Raw genomic sequence first — 22,860 nt, 5'->3', positions numbered from 1 at the left:
ACGGCTGTCTTTCCTGAGAGTCAACTTTAAGAAATCCCAGCAGCTCTCTGTCTGGCCAGGTTGTGTTGACCTCTACAAAGTTGTCTTTTATTGAAGATACATTTCAGGCCAATGTACACTCACCATCTGAATCCTGAACATTAGTCTGGCCTTGGCTTCTACCGTTTCCTAGGCAAAAACTCATCTGCAGAGGCAGATTCTATGATGCAAGCTGAAACCTACGTCACCTCTCTCATCCCAACTCTAAGTTTAGAAGAATTTCAGGAAACATATTCAGTGTCCAGTTGGAGACCACTGCAAAAGTTCAGGTAAGGAATGCTGACAGCCTGAACGAAGGCAGTGGCAGTGCAGCTAGAGAAGAGAGAACAGATCAAGGAACGTTTAAGCAGTAACCATACAACCGTGCTTAATATTTACTGAGCACTTTCTACCTGCTAGGCTTGTATAGCCTGTGTATTATCTCATTCAATCTTTGCAACAATCCAGTGAGGTAGGAGTTGTTATTCTCTCTGTTTTACACATGAGGAAGCAGGCTTAGAGTCATTAGGAAATTTGCCCGTGTTAAGTGGCAGAGCTGGGATTTGAGCCCGGGCAATCTGACTTCAGAGCTTGCATTTTATTTTATTTATTATTTTTTTAAAGATTTTTTTATTATTTTTATTTATTTTATTTTTAGTTTTGGCTGCCTCAGGTCTTAGCTGCGGCACACGGGGGATCTTCTTTGAGGCATGTGGGCTCTTCGTTGTGGTGCGCGGGCTTCTCTCTAGTTGCGGCATGTGGGTTTTCTCTTTCTAGTTGTGGCGCACAGGATCCAGAGTGCGTGGGCTCTGTAGTTTGCGGCATGTGGGCTCTAGTTGAGGCGTGTGAGCTCAGTAGTTGTGGCCGGCGGGCTTAGTTGCCCTGCGGCATGTGGGATCTTAGTTCTCTGACCAGGGATCGAACCTGCATTCCCTGCATTATAAGGCGGATTCTTTACCACTGGACCACCAGGGAAGTCCCATCAGAGCTTGCATTTTAAATCTCTATGTTTTACTGTCTCAAATCAGGAGGATTTGGTAAATTATTGAATGTGGAGGTGGGGAAAGGAGAATAAGAGGAAGGAGAGGAGTGTTCCAGATGAGGGAAAGAGGCAGACAGATGAAAGATGGAGCCCCTCACCAAGATGGAAACACAGGGAAGGGAACGGGTTTAGAAAGAAGATTGGTGACTTGGCTGTGAACATGTTGATAGGCGACATCCGAGTAAGATGTCTGTTAAATGGTTGGGTGTTTAAAAAATGGAGTTTTAGAGAGAGTGATTGAGGCTAAAGAAGATTTGGAGCAATTCGTATCTAGGCAGCAGAGGAGTGTGTGGGCAGCAGGTATGGAGGATATGTATGTACTGAGATCTTCTAGGGAAGAAAATGAGCAGAGACAACAACATGGTATAGAATCTCAGGGACCTGCAACATTTAAGGGACCAGTGAAAGAAGAGCCCTTGGATGAGAGAAAGAGATAGTCCAAGGGATGGTAGGAGCATGAGGAGAGAGTGGGTCACGGAAACCAGAGGAGGAGGAAGTGTGATGAGGGAGGGATGGTAGCAGTGCCTAATGCAACAGAGAAATCATGTATGGTAAGAACTGAAGGTTACCATTGTGTTTGGCAACTAGGTCAATGTAAAATCAGCTGGTTACAATGCAAAATGTTATAGCCACTTTGGAAGGCAGTAAAGCAGTTTCTTACAAAGCTACACATTGTCCTACAATACGATTCAGCAATTGTATTCCTTGGTATTTATCCAAATGAGATAAAACTTATGTACACTCAAAAACCTGCACATGGGTGTGTTTTTTTTAAGGTATTTTTTACTTTTTTTTAAAAAAATTATTTATTTTTGGCTGCATTGGGTCTTTGTTGCTGCGCCTGGGCTTTCTCTAGTAGCGGCGAGCAGGGGCTACTCTTCGTTGTGCTGCACGGGCTTCTCATTGCGGTGGCTTCTCTTGTTGCGGAGCTCGGGCTTTAGGCCTGCGGGTTTCAGTAGTTGTGGCTCGCGGGCTCTAGAGCGCATGCTCAGTAGTTGTGGCTCACGGGCTTAGTTGCTCCGCAGCATGTGGGATCTTCCTGGACCAGGGCTCGAACCCGTGTCCCCTGCATTGGCAGGCGGATTCTTAACCACTACACCACCAGGGAAGCCCTGCACGTGGGGTTTTTTAAATTGAAATCTAGTTGACATACAATATTGTGTTACTTTTGTGAACTGCACAGTGATTCAACGTTTACATACATTATGAAATGATCACCACGATAAGTCTAGAAACCATCTGTCCCCATACAAAGTTATTACAGTATTATCGATGATATTCCTTATGCTGTATATTACATCCCTGTGGCTTATTTACACATGGATGTTTATAGCAGCTTTATTCATAATTGCCAAAACTTGCAAGCAACCAACATGTCTTTTATTTATTTATTTATTTGAAATTTTGAATTTTATTTTATTTTTTTTTTATACAGCAGGTACTTATGAGTTATCCATTTTATGCATATTAGTGTATATATGTCAATCCCAATCTCCCAATTCATCACACCACCAGCCCCCCCGCCACTTTCCCCACTTGGTACCATACGTTTGTTCTCTACATCTGTATCTCTGTTTCTGCCTTGCAAACCGGTTCATCTGTACCATTTTTCTAGATTCCACATATATGTGTTAATATACGATATTTGTTTTTCTCTTTCTGATTTACTTCACTCTGTATGACAGTCTCTAGATCCATCCACATCTCTACAAATGACCCAATTTCATTCCTTTTTATGGCTGAGTAATATTCCATTCTATATATGTACCACATCTTCTTTATCCATTCGTCTGTCGATGGACATTTAGGTTCCTTCCATGACCTGGCTATTGTAAATAGTGCTGCAATGAACATTCGGGTGCATGTGTCTTTTTGAATTACGGTTTTCTCTGGGTATATGCCCAGTAGTGGGATTGCTGGGTCATATGGTAATTCTATTTTCAGTTTTTTAAGTAACCTGCATACTGTTCTCCATAGTGGCTGTATCAATTTACACTCGCACCAACAGTGCAAGAGGGTTCCCTTTTCTCCACACCCTCTCCAGCATTTGTTGTTTGTAGATTTTCTGATGATGCCCATTCTAACTGGTGTGAGGTGATACCTCATTGTAGTTTTGATTTGCATTTCTCTAATAATTAGTGATGTTGAGCAGCTTTTCATGTGCTTCTTTTTTTTTTTTTTTTTTTTTTTACACACACTGTATTTTATTTTTACAAGAGATAAATAGACTGACACCAAGCATTGTACATGGATGACCACAGCAAAAGCAACAATGATTGCAATTACCAAACATGAAACACACTCATACTATGTCATAATATTGACATTCAGTCCAGTAATCCTCCACTGTAACAGCTCCTTTACTTTGCAGTGAAAATTGATTTGTATATTCTTTGCCTCTGAGTTCTTGTGGGATTTTTTCTTTTTTTAAATTCAACCAGAAAGTCACAAAAATTATACTCATCCTCATCAGTTCACTCAGTCCCATGTAATTAATTTTTTTTTTTTCATCTTGATCTTTTGTTAGCACTTTTATGAGCTCATCAGTTTTGCATTAGAGTTCTGAAAATGCTTATTCATTCAGTTCAGCAGTACAGTCAGGTACCAGAAACCTGTACTTGTCAAGAGTCTTTTCCATGAATTTCCTGAAGATGAAACCCTTTTATAGGAACATATTTACAAAAGCATCAGAGTACACCCAGAACTGTCTGTAAATGACAAAAGACTTAAAAATGACCACGGTTAAAGATTTGATGAAAGTTCATAATAATGCAGTTGACAAGAAAATTAGTTATTTCTGAGATATACATTTTAAAGTAATAACTAGGATTATGACTTATAACATTATACCAGAACATATAAGATTTTTAGAAATTTCATGTAATGTCTGAAACATTTATATTAACATATTTCCATACAAATAACCCAATGAAAGTTTAGTATTAGTTGTTTTGTTTGTTTGTTTATACTGCAGGTTCTTATTAGTCATCAATTTTATACACATCAGTGTATACATGTCAATCCCAATTGCCCAATTCAGCACACCACTATCCCCACCCCACCGCAGTTTTCCCCCCTTGGTGTCCATATGTCTGTTCTCTACATCTGTGTCTCAACTTCTGCCCTGCAAACCGGCTCATCTGTACCATTTTTCTAGGTTCCACATACATGCGTTAATATATGATATTTGTTTTTCTCTTTCTGACTTACTTCACTCTGTATGACAGTCTCTAGATCCATCCACGTCTCTACAAATGACCCAATTTCGTTCCTTTTTATGGCTGAGTAATATTCCATTCTATATATGTACCACATCTTCTTTATCCATTCGTCTGTCGATGGGCATTTAGGTTCCTTCCATGACCTGGCTATTGTAAATAGTGCTGCAATGAACATTCGGGTGCATGTGTCTTTTTGAATTACGGTTTTCTCTGGGTATATGCCCAGTAGTGGGATTGCTGGGTCATATGGTAATTCTATTTTTAGTTTTTTAAGGAACCTCCATATTGTTCTCCATAGTGGCTGTATCAATTTACATTCCCACCAACAGTGCAAGAGGGTTCCCTTTTCTCCACACCCTCTCCAGCATTTGTTGTTTGTAGATTTTCTGATGATGCCCATTCTAATTGGTGTGAGGTGATACCTCATTGTAGTTTTGATTTGCATTTCTCTAATAATTAGTGATGTTGAGCAGCTTTTCATGTGCTTCTTGGCCATCTGTATGTCTTCATTGGAGAAATGTCTATTTAGGTCTTCTGCCCACTTTTGGATTGGGTTGTTTGTTTTTTTAATATTGAGCTTCATGAGCTGTTTATATATTTTGGAGATTAATCCTTTGTCCATTGATTCATTTGCAAATATTTTCTCCCATTCTGAGGATTGTCTTTTCATCTTGTTTGTAGTTTCCTTTGCTTTGCAAAAGCTTTTAAGATTCATTAGGTCCCATTTGTTTATTTTTGTTTTTATTTCCATTACTCTAGGAGGTGGATCAAAAAAGATCTTGCTGTGATTTACGTCAAAGAGTGTTCTTCCTATGTTTTCCTCTAAGAGTTTAATCGTGTCTGGTCTTGCATTTAGGTCTCTAATCCATTTTGAGTTTATTTTTGTGTATGGTGTTAGGGAGTGTTCTAATTTCATTCTTTTACATGTAGCTGTCCAGTTTTCCCAGCACCACTTATTTAAGAGGCTGTCTTTTCTCCATTGTATATCCTTGCCTCCTTTGTCATAGATTAGTTGACCATAGGTGTGTGGGTTTATCTCTGGGCTTTCTATCCTGTTCCATTGATCTATATTTCTATTTTTGTGCCAGTACCATATTGTCTTGATTACCGTAGCTTTGTAGTATAGTCTGAAGTCAGGGAGTCTGATTCCTCCAGCTCCATTTTTTTCCCTCGAGAACGCTTTGGCTATTCGGGGTGTTTTGTGTCTCCATACAAATTTTAAGATTTTTTGTTCTAGTTCTGTAAAAACTGCCATTGGTAATTTGATAGGGATTGCATTGAATCTGTAGATTGCTTTGGGTAATATAGTCATTTTCACAATATTGATTCTTCCAATCCAAGAATGTGGTATATCTCTCCATCTGTTTGTATCATCTTTAATTCCTTTCATCAGTGTCTTATAGTTTTCTGCATACAGGTCTTTTGTCTCCCTAGATAGGTTTATTCCTAGGTATTTTATTCTTTTTGTTGCAGTGGTAAATGGGAGTGTTTCCTTAATTTCTCTTTCAGATTTTTCATCATTAGTGTATAGGAATGCAAGAGATTTCTGTGCATGAATTTTGTATCCTGCAACTTTACCAAATTCATTGATTAACTCTAGTAGTTTTCTGGTGGCATCTTTAGGATTCTCTATGTATAGTATCATGTCATCTGCAAACAGTGACAGTTTTACTTCTTCTTTTCCAATTTGGATTCCTTTTATTTCTTTTTCTTCTCTGATTGCCATGGCTAGGACTTCCAAAACTATGTTGAATAATAGTAGTGAGAGTGGACATCCTTGTCTTCTTTCTGGTCTTAGAGGAAATGCTTTCAGTTTTTCACCATTGAGAATGATGTTTGCTGTGGGTTTGTCATATATGGCCTTTGTTATGTTGAGGTAGGTTCCCTCTATGCCCACTTTCTGGAGAGTTTTTATCATAAATGGGTGTTGAATTTTGTGAAAAGCTTTTTCTGCATCTATTGAGATGATCATATGGTTTTTCTTCTTCAGTTTGTTAATATGGTGTATCACATTGATTGATTTGCATATATTGGAGAATCCTTGCAACCCTGGGATAAATCCCACTTGATCATGGTGTATGATCCTTTTAATGTGTTGTTGGATCCTGTTTGCTAGTATTTTGTTGAGGATTTTTGCATCTATATTCATGAGTGATATTGGTCTGTAATTTTCTTTTTTTGTAGTGTCTCTGCTGGTTTTGGTATCAGGGTGATGGTGGCCTCATAGAATGAGTTTGGGAGTGTTCCTTCCTCTGCAATTTTTTGGAAGAGTTTGAGAAGGATGGGTGTTAGCTCTTCTCTAAATGTTTGATAGAATTCGCCTGTGAAGCCATCTGGTCCTGGACTTTTGTTTGTTGGAAGATTTTTAATCACAGTTTCAATTTCATTACTTGTGGTTGGTCTGTTCATATTTTCTATTTCTTCCTGGTTCAGTCTTGGAAGGTTATAGCTTTCTAAGAATTTGTCCATTTCTTGCCGGTTGTCCATTTTATTGGCATAGAGTTGCTTGTAGTAGTCTCATAGGATGCTTTGTATTTCTGCGGTGTCTGTTGTAACTTCTTTTTCATTTCTAATTTTATTGATTTGAGTCCTCTCCCTCTTTTCCTTGATAAAGCTGGCTAATGGTTTATCAATTTTGTTCATCTTCTCAAAGAACCAGCTTTTAGATTTATTGATCTTTGCTATTGTTTTCTTTGTTTCTATTTCATTTATTTCTGCTCTGATCTTTATGATTGCTTTCCGTCTGCTAATTTTGGGTTTTGTTTGTTCTTCTTTCTCTAGTTCCTTTAGGTGTAAGGTTAGATTGTTTATTTGCGATTTTTCTTGTTTTTTGAGGTAGGCTTGTATTGCTATAAACTTCCCTCTTAGAACTGCTTTTGCTGCTTCCCATAGGTTTTGGATCATCATGTTTTCATTGTCATTTGTCTCTAGGTATTTTTTGATTTCCTCTTTGATTTCTTCAGTGATCTCTTGGTTATTTAGTAACCTATTGTTTAGCCTCCATGTGTTTGTGTTTTTTACGTTTTTTTTCCCGGTAATTCATTTCTAATCTCATAGCGTTGTGGTCAGAAAAGATGCTTGATATGATTTCAATTTTCATAAATTTACTGAGGCTTGATTTGTGACCCAAGATGCGATCTATCCTGGAGAATGTTCTGTGCGCACTTGAGAAGAAAGTGTAATCTGCTGTCTTTGGATGGAATGTCCTATAAATATCAATTAAATCTATCTCTCTATTGTGTCATTTAAAGATTGTGTTTTCTTATTAATTTTCTGTTTGGATGATCTGTCCATTGGTGTAAGTGAAGTGAAGTCCCCCACTATTATTGTGATACCGTCGATTTCCTTTTTTATACCTCTTAGCAGTTGCCTTATGTATTGAGGTGCTCCTATGTTGGGTGCAAATATATTTATAATTGTTATATCTTCTTCTTGGATTGATCCCTTGATCATTATGTAGTGTCCTTCCTTGTCTCTTGTAACATTCTTTATTTTAAAGTCTATTTTATCTGATATGAGTATTGCTACTCCAGCTTTCTTTTGATTTCCATTTGCACGGAATATCTTTTTTCATCCCCTCACTTTCAGTCTGTATGTGTCCCTATGTCTGAAGTGGGTCTCTTGTAGACAGCATATATATGGGTCTTGTTTTTGTATCCATTCAGCGAGCCTGTGTCTTTTGGTTGGAGCATTTAATCCATTCACGTTTAAGGTAATTATCGATATGTATGTTCCTATTACCATTTTCTTAATTGTTTTGGGTTTGTTTTTTTAGGTCCTTTTCTTCTCTTGTGTTTCCCACTTAGAGAAGATCCTTTAGCATTTGTTGTAGAGCTGGTTTGGTGGTGCTGAATTCTCTTAGCTTTTGCTTGTGTGTAAAGCTTTTGATTTCTCCATCGAATCTGAATGAGATCCTTGCTGGGTAGAGTAATCTTGGTTGTAGGTTCTTCCCTTTCATCACTTTAAATATGTCATGCCACTCCCTTCAGGCTTGTAGAGTTTCTGCTGAGAAATCAGCTGTTAACCTTATGCAAGTTCCCTTGTATGTTATTTGTCATTTTTCCCTTGCTGCTTTCAATATTTGTTTTGTCTTTAATTTCTGCCAATTTCATTACTATGTGTCTCAGCATGTTTCTCCTTGGGTTTATCCTGTATGGGACTCTCGCACTTCCTGGACTTGGGTGGCTATTTCCTTTCCCGTGTTAGGGAAGTTTTTGACTATAATCTCTTCAAATATTTTCTTGGGTCCTTTCTCTCTCTTCTCTCCTTCTGGGACCCCTATAATGCGAATATTGTTGCATTTAATGTTTTCCCAGAGGTCTCTTAGTCTTTCTTCATTTCTTTTCATTCTTTTTTCTTTATTCTGTTCCGCAGCAGTGAATTCCACCATTCTGTCTTCCAGGTCACTTATCCGTTCTTCTGCCTCTGTTATTCTGCTGTTGATTCCTTCTAGTGTATTTTTCATTTCAGTTATTGTATTGTTCATCTGTTTGTTTGTTCTTTAATTCTTCTAGGTCTTTGTTAAACATTTCTTGCATCTTCTCGAACTTTGCCTCCATTCTTTTTCCGATGTCCTGGATCATCTTCACTATCATTATTCTGAATTCTTTTTCTGGAAGGTTGCCTATCTCCACTTCATTTAGGTGTTTTTCTGGGGTTTTATCTTGTTCCTTCGTCTGGTACATAGCCCTCTGCCTTTTCATCTTGTCTATCTTTCTATGAATGTGGTTTTCGTTCCACAGGCTGCAGAATTGTAGTTCTTCTTGCTTCTGCTGTCTGCCCTCTGGTGGATAAGGCTATCTAAGAGGCTTGTGCAAGTTTCCTGATGGGAGGGACTGGTGGTGGGTAGAGCTGGGTGTTGCTCTGGTGGGCAGAGCTCAGTAAAACTTTAATCCACTTGTCTGCTGATGGGTGGGGCTGGGTTCCCTCCCTGTTGGTTGTTTGGCCTGAGGCGACCCAACACTGGAGCCTACCCGGGCTCTTTGGTGGGGCTAATGGCGGACTCTGGGAGGGCTCACGCCAAGGAGTACTTCCCAGAACTTCTGCTGCCAGTGTCCTTGTCCTCATGGTGAGACACAGCCACCCCCCGCCTCTGCAGGAGACCCTCCAACACTGGCAGGTAGGTCTGGTTCAGTCTCCTATGGGGTCACTCTCCTTCCCCCTGGGTCCTGATGTGCACACTACTTTGTGTGTGCCCTCCAAGAGTGGAGTCTCTCTTGCCCCCAGTCCTGTCAAAGTCCTGCAATCAAATCCTGCTAGCCTTCAAAATCTGATTTTCTAGTAATTCCTCCTCCCGTTGCCGGACGCCCAGGTTGGGAAGCCTGACATGGGGCTCAGAACCGTCACTCCAGTGGGTGGACTTCTGTGGTATAAGTGTTCTCCAGTTTGTGAGTCACCCACCCAGCAGTTATGGGATTTGATATTATTGTGATTGCGCCCCTCCTACCGTCTCATTGTGGCTTCTCCTTTGTTTGTGGATGTGGGGTATCTGTTTTGGTGAGTTCCAGTGTCTTCCTGTCGATGATTGTTAAGCAGTTAGTTGTGATTCTGGTGCTCTCACAAGAGGGAGTGAGAGCACGTCCTTCTACTCTGCCATCTTGAACCAATCTCCAACATGTCTTTTAATAGGTGAATAGATAAACTCTGATACGTCCATACAATGGAACGTTATTCAGCACTAAAAAAAAAATGAGCTATCAAGCCATGAAAAGACATGGAGGAATCTTAAATGCATTTTACTAAGTGAAAAAAGCCAGCCTGGAAAGGCAACATATTGTATGACTCCAACTATATAACATTCTGGAAAAGGCAAAACTTTAGAGACAGTAAAACGATCTGTGGTTGTCAGGGGTTGGGGGAGAGGAAGGGATGAATGGGTGGAGCATTATGCCAGTGAAGCTATTGCGTATGATACTATAGTGATAGATACATGCCATTATACATTTGTGCAGAGCCAAGGAACTGTACAACACAGAGTGAACCGTATGCAGACCATGGGCTCTAGTTAATGGTAATGTATCTATATTGACTCATCAGTTACAGCAAATGTATCACACTAAAACAAGATGTTAATAATAGGGGACACTATGTTGGGTGTGAGGGTGGGAGTATGGGTGAAGAGGTATAAGGAACCTCTTTATACTTTCTGCTCAATTTTTCTGTAAACCTAAAACTGCTCTAAAAAATAAAGTCTAGGGCTTCCTTGGTGGCACAGTGGTTAAGAATCTGCCTGCCAGTGCAGAGGACACGGGTTCAAGCCCGGGTCCGGGAAGATCCCACATGCCGCAGAGCAACTAAGCCCATGCACCCCAACTACTGAGCCTGCGCTCTAGAGCCCACAAGCCACAACTACTGAAGCCCGCACATGTAGAGCCCGTGCTCTGCAAGAAGAGAAGCAACCACAATGAGAGGCCCACACACTGCCACAAAGAGTAGCCCCTGCTCGCTGCAACTAGAGAAAGCCCGCGCACAGCAACGAAGACCCAACGCAGCCAAAAATAAATTTAAAAAAATTTTTTAAATAAATAAATTTATAAAAAAATAAAGTCTATTAATTAAAATAAAAAGAAAGAAGGATAGAAGAAAGGAAGGAATAAAAGAAGAAGTAAAGGAAGGAAGGAAGAGAAAGCTGTGTACATACAATCTTGAAAGTGTAGCATGAACCCATAATTATGACTAATCCAATTCTGTGTGTTTGAGTTCCAAGTAGTACACAAACCTGACTAGTCTCTCTTCTTACCAACATTTAGGATTCCCCATCACAAGTGCAAGATACAGTCCAATGTCTTTGGCATGATGTGAAAATTTTTCCGCAGCCTGACTTTGCAACATCATCTCTGGTCTTTGCCCACGTATTATAAGCTCCAGCTGCAAAAGTCTCTTTGCTCCTCTTTCCTACCCTTCCAGACTACTTTGCCTTTGCTCTTGCTGTTTCCTCTGCCTACGTCCTCCCCCACTTCTCTATCTAGCAAAATCCTCCAGTCCTCCAAGACCCAGCTCAAATGTGACCTTCTCTGTAAGAACATTCCTGACCTGCTTTCACCCCAGCACACCAAGCAAGAAAGCTCTCTCACCCAATTTCCATAGTTCTTTGTGCCCATCTCTTCAATAAATGCTTAATACACCACAGAATCAACAACCACAGCATCAGCAACGGTTTAGTAGGAAAATTAGGGGCAGAAAGAAGCCAGATCAAAGCAGATTGAAGGAGTGGGTAGGAGATGAGATATGGATACATGGCAGGTGGGCTACTCTCTGGGGATTGGTTTTATTGTCATTTGGTATTGCTTGTTTAGGTTTATATTTAGCATTTGTGGTTTTACCCAACAGAAGTTAAGGATAGTGAAAGGAAAATTCCAGGGGCGACTGTGGTGCTGTCCAGTGCTTGGGTGCTGATGGACTTGAGATCAGTAATTCTTCTGATCCCAGGAGCTGGGATCGTCCTCAATTTTGGGGAGGAAGTGAAAGGGAAGAATGAAAAAATCCCCCATTTGTTATCTCTTGAAGGTTCTGCAGCCATAGCCTGCTTTAACTTTGAGGAAAGGAAAAAGCCTAGTTGACTGGGCTCGTATCTTCTCTATTTCTTATGGGATCTACAGACTCCTGAAGACCAATTAATGATTAGAAAAAGCAATTGATTATTAGATTTTCTAGCATCCACTGAACAGACATTAAAGGCTAAGTATGTTCTGGGAACTATGCCAGGCACTGGAGATACAAGATAAACAAAATAGGGTTCCTGCCCTCAAGGAGTTCAGTGTAACCAGGAAGACCAACCTTGAGCTCATGCCAGCAAATTACACTGTGAGGGAAGCTTGGGTCTTGGTCACCAGGGCTGCCATAACAAGATACCGTAGACTGGGTGGTTTCAATGGCAGGAATTTATTTTCTCACAGTTCTGAAGGCTGGAAGCCCCGGATCAAGGTCCAGCAGAGTTTGGTTTCTGATAAGGATTCTCTTCTTGGCTTGCAGATGGCCACTTTCTCGCTATGTCCTCACATGGCCTTTCCTGTGAACGTGGCTCGGAGGTAAGGGTGCAGGTGTGAAAAGAGGGGGCTGGGGAAGAGAATGAGCAGGGGGGCTCTTTGGTGTCTCTCCTTATAAGGACACTAACCCTATCAGATCAGGGCCCCACCCTTAGAACCTCGTTTTACCTTAATTACCTCCTAAAGGCCCTGTTTCCAAATACAGTCACACTAAGGGTTAGGGCTTCAATACATGAATTTTGGGGGACACAATTCAGCCTCATCTTGTCTAGGGAGAGATGGGGCAGCAGAGGATGACTCTTGGTCTGGATTTCGGGTCATTTGCTATGTGATGTAAGTGCCTGGCCCCCAACTTGGAGGCTCTGGTGATCTAGCAGTGCCAGACAACCGAAAAGTAATTATTGCCCCATGTAAAAAGGGAAGGTTTCTACATCACAAGCCTCCTGTCAGTCATATGTGTATTCAATGATGTGTCCTTATACCTCCGATATATTATTTTTACATTTGTTAGCAGCTTTTCCTGATGGTAGGGTATGTCATAGGTTTACTGAATAGTATCCAGATGTCACTCAACTTTCACTGCAACAGCCTCTCCATGCCTCCTGCAGAGGTGATTGTTTCAAAGATCCTCTAAGTGTCAGACTCAGAAGAGAATAGTTACTGTACTTGAGACATCCTCAGGAAATAAGCATACATGTTCCTTTGCCATGGTGGGCTTGCTCAAGCGGTGCCTCTCTGCCCCTGACTTTTGCAGATAGCACTTGTGAACACGAGACTCTGTGAGCAACCAGTGTTGTTCTATCCTCATGATAGTATTGTGTTGAGGGTCCCTATCTGGGGAGCCCGTTTTCTCAGAAGAAGGAAATGTCTCAGAAGCTCTGAGAAAATTAACCACTCCTTGCTTTATACTTTTGTCGCATTTGGTGTACAGTTCTCATCTGGCATCTGGCCTTTTGGGCCCTGGTCAAGGCTGATCAGGGCCAGATGATGAGTTTCTTCAAAGTAGGGAGCGGGTCACATTCATCTATATTCTAACCTCACTGGTCCTCCAGTGGTGGTTGCAGTATCCCAGCAGTGATCACTTCTGGATAAACTAGTATGAGGGTCGTGCATTAAAACTAGGATTATCATTCTACTGGCATTTTGTCTCCCCAGGGGAATTCATTCTCTCTGCAGCGCACCAGCCCCGGTCCCTGGCTATTCTCCTGCCCTTGGTGTAAGGCGAACACTGGCCAAAGCAGAATCCCAGCCCCTTGCCCATAGGAGCTGCTACCCTTAGGGTAATGGAAGCAAGGTTTTGGGCAGGGATGGCGCTTGGAGGGTTCATGTTAACAGTGTTCTTTTCCCCTCTCCAGGACCAACAATTCTTGCTTTAGAAATGAGGGGGAAAATAGTAATATCGGTTCAAGTCAAAACCAAAACCGTCTTCCTTTCTATGATTACTCCAGTTGGGAAGTTGGCTTTCTGTTGCTTCAACAAGTGGTCTGGAGGACACACCTGCAATGTGGAGGGCCATTGACAGCACTTGAAAAAGCTCCCTGTTTCCTCCCTTCCCCCTTTCCTGCAGAGACTCTGTTCAGAGGAGGATTTTTGAGGAAGACTATGGGTTCACAAACACGGGGAATGGCTTCTCAACCAGGCCCTAGTCTCCTTGCTGCTGCGGTCACTGTGCTAGAACTCTCTGCCCAAGGGGGGCGGGGAGTGTCTGGGTCTCCGCTGTTTCCACAAAACGGGCGTTTCCATAACTGTTGTCACAAAGGCAGTTCATTACAGATTTTGACCCTTCCTGCATCCTCCGTCCCTTACAACACGTGCATTCATCTCCCCGTATTACTGCTGAAAGAATACAAACTTCGTTTCTCTGTCGTCGGAGCATCATTGAAAAGCACTCCGCCCATCTGTGAATCATTCCCTGACTCTGATCAGAGCAGTGTTACAGGTCCTCTGCTGGCAGGAGGGAGCAGTCCAACAAAGTCTGAAGACCCAAGACTTCTGTGCCAGGCAGACTAGGAAGCCACCAAACATTGCAAGCTGAGTGGATGTCTTACTAAGCTTTTAGATGTGATCTGGCCAGTACTGGCAGAGGAAGCTCAAGGGGAAAAGGCAGCAAGCACTGTAATGTAAATCACTGCAGACCCTTAGGCGTAACAGCCCTAGGAAGCTAATGATCTCTCCAGGAAAGAACTGACCGCAGTTTTCCAGCAACAGAACACGATGTAGAATGGGGAGGACAGACCCCCAGATGTGAGTACAATCTCTCAACACAGGGTTTGGGCCAGCAGGAGCAAAGCGAGTTATTGTAACTGATGGTCCTCCCTAACCACTGGCTCCTGGGTGCCTGTGGACTGTCTCTGGGTGGGCTGTGCGTAATGCCTGGCTGGGACTTTTGTTTGCAGGTTTCTTCTAGAATATTTTGCCTGTTAGGAGACTGAATGCAGTGGCTTTGGGATACCGGTACCAGGGGACTTTGTTGTAAATCTTCAAGAAAACCTCATAGACCTTTCACTATAAAAAGAAAACCGATCGCATCACAGACCAAGCAGTTGTTTGGTCCTCTGGCATTTGTGATGAGAGACAAAAGCACTGGCGAATTGGAGAGCAATGAAAATGGGGCAGTGGGCTGGGAGGAAGGAGGGGGAAATCTTTCTTAGGAAGCTAAATCCCTTTCTAGATTCATGATGCTCATTGCGTATTTATGATCATGCGTTTATTTCATTTCTGCTTAAAGAACTCGCAGCTTGTTTGCATTTTAAGGTTTTTCTCCTGTGAAAAATGCTGTGAAAGTGACAAAGAGGGATGTGATTGATAGACCTGGGGCAGAAATTCCTCACCGCCAGCAAGGGGAAGTGTCTTGAATGATAGGTGATCTATTTGGAAGCGGAAGCTCAGATTTAATGAGGGAACGGAGCTGCTTGCAGCCTGGGTACCCAACAGGTTGGCAGTGAAGTTTAACTCCTTAATTGCAGACTGGTCACCATCCCTGTCTATTCCTCTCCCCTCCCCACTCACTGTTGGGGGTCCAACATCCTCTTTATTCCTCTCCCCAGCCCACTTCCTTCCACCTGGTTTGATTTGTCAGTTCAGAGGTATCAGATGAGAAGCCATGTATCCCCTCACTGCAAAAGGATGGGGATCATTGTTCTAGGTGGGAGGTAAGTATACAAAGATTTAGGGCAGTGATCACGAGAGAGGTGGAAAGGAACGTGCACTGGGCCCTGCACCCCATCCCAAGGTGGAAGTCAGAAAGGAGGCAGAGGGACTTCCCTGGCGGTCCAGTGGTTAAGACTCCGTGCTTCCATTGCAGGCGGCATGGGTTTGATCTCAGTTTTGGTTTGATCCCGGGTTGGGGAACTAAGATCCCACATGCTGCAAGGCAGGGCCAAAAAAAAAGAAAGAAAGGAGGCAGAAAAGAAGACTCAGCCACTTTGATCCCTCCCTCCGCCCCCCTCTGCCGTGTGTAAATGAAAATGAAGGCGAATACTGGAGGTCCTACTAGTGAGGCTACTGGATTTAAATTGAGCATGAACTTGAGATACCCAAGCACACAGCGATGGTGCTAGCAGCAGACTAGGAACTGGAAACCTGGGATTCTTTTCCTGATTTTGCAGGCAGTTTTCTGGGCAACTCTGGTGGTGGTGAGGTATCCAGAATCTCACGGGGGTGAGCCTATCCTGCAGGCCGCTCTCTGCCTCGGGTGGGCTGTGCACTGGCTTTAGTGGAAGGGGTGGGGAGCATTTTATTCTTAAGTAGCTGCCATTGAAATTTAAAAAAAAGAAAAACCAAAACGCTGACATTTCTGCTTCGCCAACATTTTCTCACAAATGTAGTGTTTCTGTCTCTTTAAAAAAAAAAAAAAGGAATAGTAATGTGTGCTGGGCTTGTAAAGGGCTGTTTACCAAAGGTAATTACGGGCTATCTCAGTAGCTGGCAACCATGGCAATCAGTGCACCTTGGCTTTTGTCTCAGTGTCCCCGAGGCTGAATTTATGGCATGGGATGGGAGGGAGGGAGGGGAGCGACTGTCAGTGTAGACAGGCCGGTGAACCCGTGCTTCCATTGCTGGGGAGGCCGGACAGCACTGCTGGTCTGGAGCTCTTGACCTCGGCTGATGGGCTGCCCTGGGGTTGCAGCAAGCAGATCTCTATCCCCAGGAGTTAAGCTGTGGAGTGAAATCATGAAATTTTAGCCATGATGATAATGTTGTATGAAGCGGGCCATTGTACTTGAGACACTCAAATGCCCGTTGCAGGAAAGGTTTGGGAAATAACAAATAACAAATGAGTGAGTGCAGAAGAATGTGGCTGCGGGAGGGAGAGCATTTAGGAAGCCAGGGCTAATTTTCTGCGTTTTCCGGCCATTTGGGCCTGGAGTGCTTTCGCAGGATTGGGGCAGACAGATCAGAAACTCAGGGTAATTGGTTTGAAGGTGCCGCAGGTTACCTGAATAAAGAGAGACGGTGTATCCTGTGTTTACGAAAACAAACCACTCCCAAACAGTGGAACATTCTGGGAAACACAAAGCCCAAACTACATTCTTTCAGTGCGACCCTGGGAATTTACAAAGGCTTTTCCAGCTCCATTTCTCTCTGTTTTGAGTCTCAACTTTATTCTTTCATTGGCGCATTTGTTCAACAAAGATTTGGGGCGCATCCCAGCGATCTCTGACCATGGCTGCGGGAGGGGTCCCCTGCTTGTACCTTCTCCAGGTTTGTTGCACTTCTGATGAGGCTGGTGATCAGAGCAGGGTGGGTTTGTGAGGGTTCCTCGTGTCTCTTTCCTTGCTATCTTTTTTTTTTTTTTGGCTGTGCTGTGTGGCTTGTGGGATCTTAGTTCCCCGACCAGGGATTGAACCTATGCCCTCGACAGTGAAAGCGTGCAGTCCTAACCACTGGACCGCCAGGGAAGTCCCTTTCCTTGCTCTTCTTTATCCACATTTTGGGCAACAGATGGACGACAGTGAGAAAATTTGATCATTTGCAAGCTGAGCAGGGATAAGAATGACCTTTTAGAAGTTACACTACTCACATTTGGCCAATACTTTCACCTAATAAAATACCATCCTTAGTCCCTACCACAGTCCTGTTGTTCTGTCTGTTTTATACATGAACGTTTAACCCCAGCTGCCCGGAGCTGCTGGTGACACGAGCCACCTGGATGTCACGGTGATGCAGAGTCAGAGCAGGTACCGACCAGCCCTTTCTCAGTCACATCACAGCCAGTGCCTTACTCTTTACAGATTGAAAGGAGCATGGGGTTTGCCTGGAAACCGCTGTAAAGGACGTCTGTATCTTCTGGTCCCTCATAATTAGAATGTGTGGTAGGGCCTGGGATTCCTTGTGGTACAGCATTTTCTTTCCATCTGCATATATTGGTATTTTTAGTAAGTACTTTTTTTTTTTTTTTAATTTATTTTTGGCTGTGTTGGGTCTTCGTTTCTGTGTGAGGGCTTTCTCTAGTTGTGGCGAGCGGGTGGGCCACTCTTCATCGCGGTGCGCGGGCCTCTCACTATAGCGGCCTCTCTTGTTGCGGAGCACAGGCTCCAGACGCACAGGCTCAGTAGTTGTGGCTCACGGGCCCAGTTGCTCCGCGGCATGTGGGATCTTCCCAGACCAGGGCTCGAACCCGTGTCCCCTGCATTGGAAGGCAGATTCTCAACCGCTGCGCCACCAGGGAAGCCTGTAAGTACATTTTAAAACAAAAAGAGGCCCACATTGCCTTGCTGTCCTAATAGGAATAGGTCAGGTTCTTAAGCTTTCCTTCTTTGGCCCCCAAAACCCTTCACCTTTGGCATAATACCAGTGGCTTTGGTTTGCTCTAATGGTGGTCCAGGGCTGCTGGGAAGAGTCAGTCTTTAAAATTCTATACATTTGGCCATTTGGTGGAAAGAGGGCTTGAGTTTACTGCTAGTTACTACCCCCAGACCACTGCTCTGAGCCGGGGCTTAGCATCCTGTCGCCGGTTTGAATTGCCCACTTACTTCCCTCTTGTTAAGCCCCTGCCTAGAGTAACTGTTTGTAGCATCAGTTTTGTTCCCAAGATGGGTTGTTCCAGCAGTTATTGGCTAGGAGATGGTCCGGGCCTGCTCCCAGCTCTCTATCTGTTGCAGAATTCTGGAACCTGCACCATTTACAATGGGAAAAGGATGAAGGAAGAGAAATGCTGGGAGAAAGCCCCATGGATGTGGCCCCCTCCTCAGGGTCTCTGTGGGGTGTGGTCCACAGGCACCTAACCGGACAGGGGAATAAGCATGTTAGCCGTGGTGGGCCCACAAAACGCGGTCCAGAGGGCCCTCTGTGGTCCTACATAGTGTAGTTTCCTACCGAGGGTGGGCCTGGAAACCAGGCTACATTCATGGGATTGTGTCAGGCCACTGCTACCTGGGTGGGAGATGCAGAGCAGACCTCGCCGTGGTCTGGAGTCTGCGGGGGTGGGGATGGGAGCGGGGTGGTTCCGTATACTCTCCGCCTTCCACGTGCAAATTCAGCATTTGCTCTGCAGAGGGTGCTTCCCGCCTATCCTGTCTCCCCCAGCTCCCCTCCCCTGCAGTGAGCAATCAGCAGATGCCCTAAAACCAGGGAGGAGAGGTGTGGCCTGTCCTGGGTGCTGAGTGGTGCTGATGGCAGCTTTGTTCTGTAACCCCTAGGTCCCAAAGATGGCATAGTGATGAAGGCACCTTCCAATGATCGGAACGTCTTTACCCGAGGGTGCCTGCCTGGGCCCGTGGCATCGCGTTTAGCCAAAGGAACTTGTCTACCACTTCCCGGAAAACGTCTTTCTCTCCTAATTCATGAGCCAGCAGGATGCGGTCGCCGCGCTTTCAGAACGCCTGCTCATAGCTGCATACAAAGGCCAGGCGGAGAATGTGGTTCAGCTCATCAACAAGGGTGCCAAGGTAGCGGTTACCAAGGTAACAAGAGAATAAACACTTCAGCCATTCCCTGGGGAACAGCCTACCTCTTAAGCATTGTCCGTAAAACTGTTGTGTTTGGTTCAGTTTTCAAAGAACTGGTTGGTTTTGTTTTGTGGGTTTTTTTTTCCAGTGCTGGAGGTTTGGGGAGAAAGAAGAAGGATTAAAAATGCTTTCGTTGCTATCTTTCAAATGGAGTCACTCGTAATTAGCATTTGACCCTCTTTAAAATCGCAGTGTGGATTTTTCTCACCTACTTCTTTAGCCAGATGGACAAGAGATCTCTCTGGAGAAGTTGGGGCACAAAAACTTACTGGGTAAAGTGTTTGTGCGAGAATCACGTTAGGCTCCCTTGAGAGGCCTGTGGACGGGGCAGCCCAGCCGCCATGCAGACCTCACTGCTCCCATCTGGACAGCGATGGGCTTGGACCAGATGCCTCCCCATGACCGCTTTAGGCTGATTTCACGTGGGTCAGTGAGAATGTGTGGCAAGCTTTGGAGGGCATTGCTGACCCCTCACCAACAGATGACACTATGGTAGACGAGAGAATGCACAGGCCCAAGGGCAGTTTTATAGCAAAACTGAGGTAAGGCAGGCTCTGCCCAGTTAGGTGACAAGTGCAAATACATAGACGAAGTAATGCTGATGGCAAACACTTAGTATTGCTCTAAGCACTTTACAGGCCTCTAGAAGAGGTTCTCTTTTCATCCTCACTTTAGAGATGAGGAAACTGAGGCACAGAAAGATTGAAGTAATTTGCTCAAGGGGCCCCCAGCTGCTGAGTGGCAAAACTGCAGCTTGGACCCAGTTACGACTCCAGAGCCCCCCACTCCAGGCCACCCCAGAGAGAGCCATGGAGAGAGGCGAAGTTTCATTTTCAAATAGTAACGTCTGTGGACCTCTGACCTCCTATGGCAAAGATTGGCCAGCTCACATTTTTAGTTAGTCACGTGCAGTCTCTGTATTTCCTGCTTCTGCTGTGTGCTTTTTCCAGCACCACCAAGCAGTTAACTCAATTCTGGCAGTATCTGTCTGGAGATAGCATCAGATCTCACAGGCTAAGGGCTCAGTCCCATAAGACTGCTTCAGACACCAGTCACAAGTCCAGATTGTCACCTGTGCTTCTGACTGACTGGCTATAAATCAGAGGTTCCCACAACTCACTCCTTGGGTTGAATTAATTGGCTAAAGCAGCTCACAGAACTCAGGAAAACATTTTACTTACCAGATTACCAGTTTATTATAAAAGGATATAACTTAGGAACAGGCAGATGGAAGAGATGCAGAGGGCAAGGTATGGGGAAAGGAGGCTGAGCTTCCATGCCTCTGAGCGCACCACCCTCCCAGCACCTCTGTGTGTTCACCAACCCAGAAGTTCCCTGAACCCTGTCCTCTGGGTTTTTATGGAGGCTTCATTACATAGACACTATTAACTAAATCATTGGCCATTGGTGATTGATTCAACCTCCAGCCTCTCTCCCCTCCCTGGAGGTCAGGGAAGTGTGACTGAAAGTTCCAACCTGTAATCACTGTTGGTTCCCCTGGCAACCAGCCCTCCATCCTTAGGGCTTTCCATAAGTTATCTTATTAATATAACCTCAGGTGTGGTTGAAAGGAGTTTATTATGAATAACACACTCCTTTCACCTTTATGGCTCTGGAGCTATTTCAGGAACTGATGACAGAAGACCAACTATTTTAACAAAAGATGCTCCCATTGCTCTTATCACTCAGGAAATTCCAAGGAGCTGTGAGCCAGGAACGGAGATTAAGAGCAAATCTATATTTCTTTTTTTTTTTAATTAATTTATTTTTTATTTATTTTATTTTTGGCCGCGTTGGGTCTTTGTTGCAGCCCACGGGCTTTCTCTAGTTGCGGCGAGCAGGGGCTACTCTTCATTGTGGTGCGCGGGCTTCTCATTGCGGTGGCTTCTCTTGTTGCAGAGTACGGGCTCTAGGCGCACGGGCTTCAGTAGTTGTGGCACGTGGGCTCTAGAGCGCAGGCTCAGTAGTTGTGGCACACGGGCTTAGTTGCTCCACGGCATGCGGGATCTTCCTGGACCAGGGCTTGAACCCGTGTCTCCTGTATTGGCAGGCGAATTCTTAACCACTGCGCTACCAGGGAAGCCCTATATTTCTTATTGTAAGTCACAGTATCACAATGCTGGTCTCTAGAGAGACTGAAAGTCTTTGGCTACTCAAAGTTCACCCATTAGCCTAACAGCACTCTGACCTAGGTGGTGACTAGGTTGTATGGAATCCAGGGTGAAGGGAACCTTGACTCAGGCCTTGGCATGATCTACCCACAGCTCTTCAGGACCCAGGCAGTCACACATGGGAGAAAGTACAGGAACTCTGTAGTTAGGGCACATGTGCACACATTTTAACTTTGCTATGTTTGCTAATTGTGCAAGTTGCTTAACTTCTTTGAGCCTCAGTTGCCTTATCTGTAAAATGGGGATAATAATACCAACCTTTCAGAATTGTTATAATAATAACTTATTAAAGCACTTAGCTCATAGTCTGAAAGTTCTCTTTTTTAAACAGTATCATTTGCTTTTTAAAAAACAGCTTTATTGAGGTATAACTTACATGCCAAAAAAGTTTACCCATTTTAAGTGTGAAATTTGATAATTTTTTAAAAGTATTTATTTATTTATTTATTTGGCTCCGCCAGGTCTTAGTTGCGGCGTGCGGCATCTAGTTCCCTGACCAGGGATCGAACCCAGGCCCCCTGCATTGGGAGCGTGGAGTCTTAACCACTGAAACACCAGGGAAGTCCCTGAAATTTGATAATTTTTAATGTATTTACAGAGTTGTGCAACCAACACCATGTTCTAGTTTTAGTACATTTCTAATTTTAGAATCCCAGTAAGAAACTCCATACTTCTTAGCTCTCATTCCCCGTTCCCATCCCCAGCTCCTGGCAACCATTGATCTATTTTCTGTTTCTACAAATTTCCCTTTTATGGACATTTTATATAAATGGAATCATACATTATGTGGTCTTTTGTGTCTGGGTATTTTCATTTAGCCTACTGTTTTCAAGGTTCATCTGTGTTGTAGCATGCATTTTCTTTTATTGCAGAATATTATCCCACTATATATATACACCACATTTTGTTTATCCAGTCATCAGTTGATGGACATTTGGGGTTGTTTCTGGTTTAGAACTATTATGAATAATGCTGCTGTGAACATATTTGTTCTCATTTCTCTTGGGTAGACACCTTGGAGTGGAATTGCTGGGTCACATGGTAAATCTATGTTTAACATTTTAAGGAACTGCCAAGCTATATTCCAGAGTATCTACCATTTTACATTCCCAACAGCAATGTATGAAGCTTCCAGTCTCTCTATGTCCTCACCAATGCTTGTTATTGTCTTTTTTTTTTTTTACATCACTTGCTTTTTAATAATTATCAAAGTAAAGCATGCACATAGAAGCTTTAAAAGTATAAGTTCAAATACTGTTAAGAAGGCTTTTAACAGGGACTTCCCTGGTGGTCCAGTGGTTGGGACTCGGCGCTCCAGTGCAGGGGGCCTGGGTTCGATCCCTGGTCAGGGAACTAGATCCCACATGCTGCAACTAAGACCTGGCGCAGCCAAATAAATAAATGAATGAATATTTTAAAAAAAAAAAAAAAAAAGAAGGCTTTTAACAAAAACTCCAATCTGCTCCCCTGAAG

At 43.5% G+C, this 22,860-nt stretch overlaps 1 protein-coding gene across 2 annotated transcripts in view; it reads left to right on the top strand.

Moving 5' to 3' along the window:
- Positions 1-22,860, top strand: part of ANKRD6 (ankyrin repeat domain 6) — a 208,847-nt gene that overhangs the window by 113,287 nt on the left and 72,700 nt on the right. For both annotated transcript variants that reach the window (XM_061206782.1, XM_061206780.1), the window contains exon 2: positions 18,908-19,171. In XM_061206782.1, the coding sequence (XP_061062765.1) occupies positions 19,052-19,171 (120 nt within the window). In that variant the 5' untranslated portion in view covers positions 18,908-19,051. The remainder of the gene's footprint in view (positions 1-18,907; positions 19,172-22,860) is intronic.

The sequence above is a fragment of the Eubalaena glacialis genome, chromosome 12 (assembly GCF_028564815.1).
Source record: "Eubalaena glacialis isolate mEubGla1 chromosome 12, mEubGla1.1.hap2.+ XY, whole genome shotgun sequence".
Classification (NCBI taxonomy): domain Eukaryota; kingdom Metazoa; phylum Chordata; class Mammalia; order Artiodactyla; family Balaenidae; genus Eubalaena; species Eubalaena glacialis.
Note: the sequence above shows the minus strand (reverse complement) of the source record. Positions and strands in the feature narration are given on the sequence as shown.